This window comes from Odontomachus brunneus, unplaced genomic scaffold (assembly GCF_010583005.1).
Source record: "Odontomachus brunneus isolate Ranch 3 - 2012 unplaced genomic scaffold, Obru_v1 Obru_scaffold_002, whole genome shotgun sequence".
Classification (NCBI taxonomy): domain Eukaryota; kingdom Metazoa; phylum Arthropoda; class Insecta; order Hymenoptera; family Formicidae; genus Odontomachus; species Odontomachus brunneus.
In genome coordinates this window covers 1,931,776-1,937,905 of record NW_022639452.1, presented here as the reverse complement: position 1 = coordinate 1,937,905, position 6,130 = coordinate 1,931,776, and the positions used below count along the sequence as shown (strand labels likewise).

Below are 6,130 nucleotides of genomic sequence, written 5' to 3'. Positions count from 1 at the left end.
ATATATATATATATATATATATATATATATATATATATATATATATATATATATATATATATACATATATATATTATATATATAAGATAGTCGTATTAATATTAAAAAACGAAATCGATACATCCAGTAGACTTTCCACTTTGTTATAAGTTTTTATTAAGATATTGTACGAATAGTGCGGCGATCAGGTCGATCCCGATCTGTTGCATTTTACTGTAAGTTAAAAATTGCCTGCGTAGTCTAAGAAGATGCGCGGGCGTAGCGGAGTTGCGCACTGTCATGTTGCAACTCGGTATCTTTATATCGCTGTCGATTCCCAATTGTTTCGCTGACAATATCGTCTTTGTGATGAAAGAAAAAAAGTTGTACGTATTACAATATACATATATATATATATACATATATATATATACATATAGCACCTATACTATATATAGACCGTCCGATAAAATATCGTGTTCACAATGTTATTTTACAGATCTTATATTGTACAGTGCGAGAGAGAGAGAGAGATTGTTCAAAAAGCAAAGGAAAAAATACAGGAAAGTGCAGTACTAGCATTCCGATATATAAATTGTTCTCTTGCTGTTGAAATTGACTATTCTGACTATATATAAGTTAACTATCTTAGCCATTACTATATTATAGCTGTGAGTAAATGAAAATCACTTACGTTTACTATGTCTTGCGTTCTTGCGTCCAATTCGTATAGATAATTCGTGGATGCTAACGGTGCCTAAAAGATAATGGATACTCGCGTGAGATATCAAACAAGCTATTCGAAAAAGATCGTTAACAAAGAAAGGATACTAACATTTTGAGTACTCTGATTTGGTTTCGGCGCTTTTACCTCGTAGAGCGACTTATAAATTTCGTCACCGATCAATTCGTCCTCTAGTGTGACTGCGAAAAGTGGAGCATCCCATCGATTTTTACCATTTGGCGTTTCGTATCTGTTGGATTTAATTAAATATTTATGAATCTTGGATTGTGTTGTATCTTAATATTAAATTAAATGTTTAATTATTTATTCTAATTAAATATTTAATATAGAGAATATTTAATTGTTTAATCCAAATAGTTTACTCTGAGAAAATTTCCAACAGGTTAGTTGTTTACCTTGCAACAAGTGCATCAAACGTTTCTCTGCTGTAGCGATCAGATTCTGTTCGTTGATTATTCAACATCCAACCATGTTCAACTGGCACATCACAGTATATTGTGCATTGCGGAGTCTTGTATAATTTTGTCATGCAGTAGATTTCATACCGATATCCTTTGATATAATTACTGCCATCAAATATTAATAAATTGCGTGTGTCGAGTCTACGTTGAATGTCCGACTTTATGGCGCTTCTGACAGCTTTCTCTTTCTTCGAATCTAGAATATAATTTACTTAGACTGCGTTCGTTTTGGCATTTACAATGCTCTGAGTGTCATTTCATCCTTGTTTCTATCAAATACTAAACAAGGACAAATGATGTTTACACGCCTTATAAGCGCCAAAACGAACGCAGTCTAAGATTTACTGTTTCTTGATTAAACACAGGATTATTGAATTATTGTATAATAATCTTCTTCATTTTGTGACAGAATGTGAAAGTGTAAAAGAATGGTTTGAAGATTTGGGAAAAATAAGGAAGAAAAAATAAAAAAGATTGGGGATGATATGTTAAATGAAAGAAAGAGAGAGAGTTACAGATGAAAAAGAAAATAAGGAATAAAAAGAACAAAGAGGAAGAATGAAAAATATAGAAATATGATATAAAAGTGATAGAGTTAGAATTAAGTCAATTGGTTAGGTTAGATTGCTTAAGTAAAAATTAGAAAATGAATGATTGAATGAAGTAGTGGAATGAAGAGTAGAGAAAGTAGTGGAATGAATGAATAAGTAATATTGTAAACCAAGCTCTACTTCTTGGCTGTATTTCTTACTGAAAAAAATATATACATAATAACAGTCTTTTTGCTCTTTGATTTTTACTGACCAGCATAGAACATATTCTTGTCATAACCTGCTGTAATTATCGCGTCGGATTCACTGATTATTTCTACACTTTGCTCGGTGCCTTTTAATCTCTTCTCGAAGTAATTCTTCAATTCGAGGCTTCTCGTCGTTTTGCCGCTGCACGGATTGCCTGTTATCACTATAAGTGGCATTTTAATGCAGTTAAGATGTTCTAATTGAAGACTCACACTATTCTGCCACCTACGAAACATTAAAACAAGAATGCGATAAAATAAACTAACATGTAAATTTAAGGGATCCGTTAAAAAATATTTTAATTAGACAAAAACATAACCTAATATCTAATACATAACTTTCATATATGAGAAACCATTGTGACAGACTTAAAACTTTAATTGTACATATATGAATATGTATAAATTCACATGATATATTTAATATCTTCTAAATTACGTGTTTAATTAACTTATTACATACCATATCGTATACAACAATCACTGTTATGAGTGTGTCGAGGAACTTTTTCTCTCTCTCTCTCTCTCTTTGGTTGCAGGCCTGTCCCTTGAGCCAGCGGCACACGGTGCTTGTTTTCGTACTGGATTGTTTGCTGGATGGAAATACTCTGGGTGCTTTCCAGTTGCGTACACTATGTTACACAAAACCAGTTTATTGGTTGCATATTATCTTACAAGATATTTTAGATAATATGTGACCAATAAACTGGTTTTGTGTACGTGTGTGTCAAGATGTGTTAAGCAATTGGAAAGCACCCTCTGTTTTGATTGGCGCATTTCCATCCATCTTTAGAAATGTACCAATCAGAGCAGAGTATTTCCATCCAGCACGAAGGCAAGCACCGTGTGCCGCTGGCTTTATGGCTCCTGCACACAGAACGCGGTAATGCTTGCCGTGCGGCGAAAGTTCACACGACAGCCAATCAATATGCTGCTTTCTGTAATAATTTTCTAGCTCTTACGGAAAAACAACATATTGATTGGCTGTCGCGCGGACTTCCGCCACGTGGCAAGCATTACGCTTTATGCACAATGCCAGGTAACAGGCAATAGGAATAGGCATTAGTCAATAGGAACGGGGAATAGAAATAATTGATCAATCCGAATTCCTATTTTCTGTTCCTATTGCCTGTTGCCTGGCATTGTGCATAGAGCGTTACCGCGTCCTAGGGTGCGTTCAGATTTCCTACCCAGGTGCATTCTATTACTAGAAACACTATAGTATATGTTACATATATTATAGCACTTTTAGTATTAGAATGCACCCGGGTAGGGAATCTGAACGCAGCCCTATGTGCAGGAGCCATATTGCTTGGCATTGTGCATAGGACTTAACTCGAACTCGAATTATCGTAAACACTACTGTATCTGTGTATTTCTTTTTAAGTGATCATATTTTGTTATGACCGTATTTCATCTCTTACTATCGAAATTTGTCGCTGAGATAGTTGAAGCAGCTATTTTCTCTTTTTTGTTGATATTACAGTAAGATCGTATGCACTGACTTTACGTTCTGAACGAGATTGTGTAAAATATTCGTGAACATCATGACAGCCCTTTACTTGGAACATTATCTCGACAGTAAGTAATTTGATTTCTCATTATTTTGTCAGAAGAATATAATTTTGTTCTTTGTAGACTAGATCTTCTTTAAGCAATGTTTCTATACACATTCTTCATATTTAAGAAAATTTAAACATATTTTTGAGGTTAAAGTTCGAAGGTTTTCTTCTTCCAATATTTGCCCGAAAAACTTATAGATTAGATTTCACATGTCACTTTACGTTGCAAGATTTGGAAAGTTCCTGTTCCTGAATGTTATCATAAATGATATAGTTTAAACTGTAGATACTAAAGTTTTGTAGGTTAGGGAGCGAAGGAGGGAACAGCGAATGTGTAGAAAGTGCATTATAAGTACAGTTGAGAACGAATAGAGATTATATCTGACTTTTTTTATGAATTTATTTATCCTGTTCAATGAGATAATTTTTTCAATGCAAACAGATTCCTCCATATATTGGACAAGACAAATATATTCCCAACTTATAAAAAAAGTCAGAAGTATCTATCCGCGATTGTACAGTTTATAAAATATAGATTTATGATTTGCTTTACTTTTTTTTTTATATTCCCGTTTTTTCGTTTGCAGATACTTTTTATGAAAAATCATAAATTTTGTTATAAATAATTTTTGTCAAAAAAAACTTCAATTTCTGTGAAATTTAGTTGATAAACGTATAAGTTGATTAAGTCTTGTGTGGACCATCAAATATGCAAGTTTTAAAAATTTTTCTAAAATCTTAGAATTTATGTATGTTACAGGTTTAGAGCACTTGCCTATTGAGTTGCAGAGGAATTTCACATTAATGCGCGACTTAGATGCCAGAGCTCAAAGTTTGATGAAGGACATCGACAAGCTGGCAGATGATTACTTAAGAAATATAAAGAAGGAGTCGCCAGAGAAAAGCAAAGAGCAGATCACTCATATTCAAAGTCTCTTTAACAAGGCTAAGGAGTACGGTGATGACAAAGTCCAGCTCGCTATACAGACCTATGAATTGGTTGACAAGCACATCAGAAGGCTGGACTCTGATCTGGCTAGGTTCGAGGCAGAAATACAGGACAAAGCGTTGATCAGCAGTAGAGCGCAGGAGGAGGGTAATGCTAGCAAGAAAGGCAGAAAGAAACTGAGAGAGAAGGAAAAGAAGAAGAAGGGTAATATAGCCAGCAGCGAAGACGAATTCAAAGTCCCAAGAAAGAAGCAGAAGAAAGGTATGCTGTTCGGTCTCGATAATTCTTTATCTCGTGTATCTCTTCAACTAGCGATAATTTCTTATTTTACAAATCTCACAATTGTCTCGCCGCTGCTGCACGGTTATAAATATGCGTATTCACGTCAGGTGGCTCCGTTGCTTCAGCATCATCCACTGGTGCTGTGGGTAGCGGTGCGCAAGTGGACGCGACGACCTTAGGACATCCAGCTGATGTTTTGGACATGCCCGTCGATCCCAACGAACCGACTTACTGCCTCTGCCACCAAGTATCGTACGGAGAAATGATCGGTTGCGACAACCCGGATGTAAGCTCTTCTTTGCCATTTATTCTTGCTGTTATCGGTACCGAAGATAGGCATAATCGATCGTTTCTTGTGTTATCTTTTACAGTGCCCGATAGAATGGTTCCACTTCGCATGTGTGGGTCTAACTACCAAACCCAAGGGGAAGTGGTATTGTCCCAAATGTACGCAGGATCGCAAGAAGAAATAAGCCATAGGAATGTTAGAAGATAATCATACATCGCCGCATATTCATATAAATAAAAAAAGACTATATCGTACGTTATTTCTAAAATTAGAATGTAACTTTTTTCATATTCAGGCATAGAGCGCGAAATGGTTTTATATAAAGAATAAATGGTTTTGTATAAGAATCATATATAGACCCTCACGAGGTGAAAACAAAATAATAGTAGGACTGCATTTTCATTGCATCTATTGCTGATAACATCGACTTCCGTTAGTTTTTCTATCGATGCGACAAAGTGTGTTATTTACAATTCTCGTCATCTTGCAATAGGATCTTACGTTGCTGGCTTTTTTTTGTATCAATATAACATGATATTAAGGGCCTGGAATATCCGTTCGCATCGGGATCATGTATTAAATGTATCGGGCGATTCAATATTTTTATTGTCAATTTTAGATGTAATGGAAGCACAGTTAAGACCTAAGCTCATCACAGACAGAAAGCTTTTGAGAATCGGCCATCCTCGTTATCGCTTCCTCTTCATACATCGGAATAGTAACTTATTGATATTAATGCTGTCACAGAATCGCTTTGTATATTTTTGCATTCTTTCATACGGCCGTTTCTTGAATATCTGTGATTTGCTAACTTGTGATTTCATGTGCGATGTAGCATTATGAAAAAGCATGAGAATAATAATTTTAATATCAGCAATATGAATATATATATATATATATATATATATAAAGTTATTACTGTTTTTATATTTTATAAATGTATATTCAGCGTATGTATGCTTATATACGTTTATATACGTGATGGTGTACACGTATATATACGTATATACTGGCGTGGAGCAAGCTTGCATTGGAGAAGAAATGTGCATATTGTGCAAATAAAG

General features: G+C 34.7%; 2 protein-coding genes across 3 annotated transcripts; one reads left to right on the top strand and one right to left on the bottom strand.

The window, feature by feature from the left end:
* Positions 1-127: 127 nt before the first annotated feature.
* On the bottom strand, positions 128-2,605 carry LOC116842657 (protein KTI12 homolog). The gene is made up of 6 exons (XM_032812185.1): positions 2,448-2,605; positions 1,990-2,210; positions 1,120-1,381; positions 815-953; positions 674-736; positions 128-341 (listed from the first exon to the last, which is right to left on the bottom strand). Exons 2-6 carry the CDS (start codon positions 2,159-2,161, stop codon positions 144-146), a joined length of 834 nt encoding a protein of 277 aa, XP_032668076.1. The 5' UTR covers positions 2,162-2,210; positions 2,448-2,605; the 3' UTR covers positions 128-143.
* A 692-nt stretch (positions 2,606-3,297) lies between these two features.
* Positions 3,298-6,112, top strand: LOC116841051 (inhibitor of growth protein 5). Of its 2 annotated transcripts, none has more exons than XM_032808570.1 (4): positions 3,298-3,565; positions 4,307-4,756; positions 4,903-5,063; positions 5,149-6,112. In XM_032808570.1, exons 1-4 carry the CDS (start codon positions 3,532-3,534, stop codon positions 5,248-5,250), a joined length of 747 nt encoding a protein of 248 aa, XP_032664461.1. In that variant the 5' UTR covers positions 3,298-3,531; the 3' UTR covers positions 5,251-6,112. The 2 variants fall into 2 exon arrangements, with proteins under 2 accessions (XP_032664461.1, XP_032664454.1); XM_032808563.1 differs by having other exon boundaries at positions 3,299-3,565; positions 4,885-5,063.
* Positions 6,113-6,130: the final 18 nt, after the last annotated feature.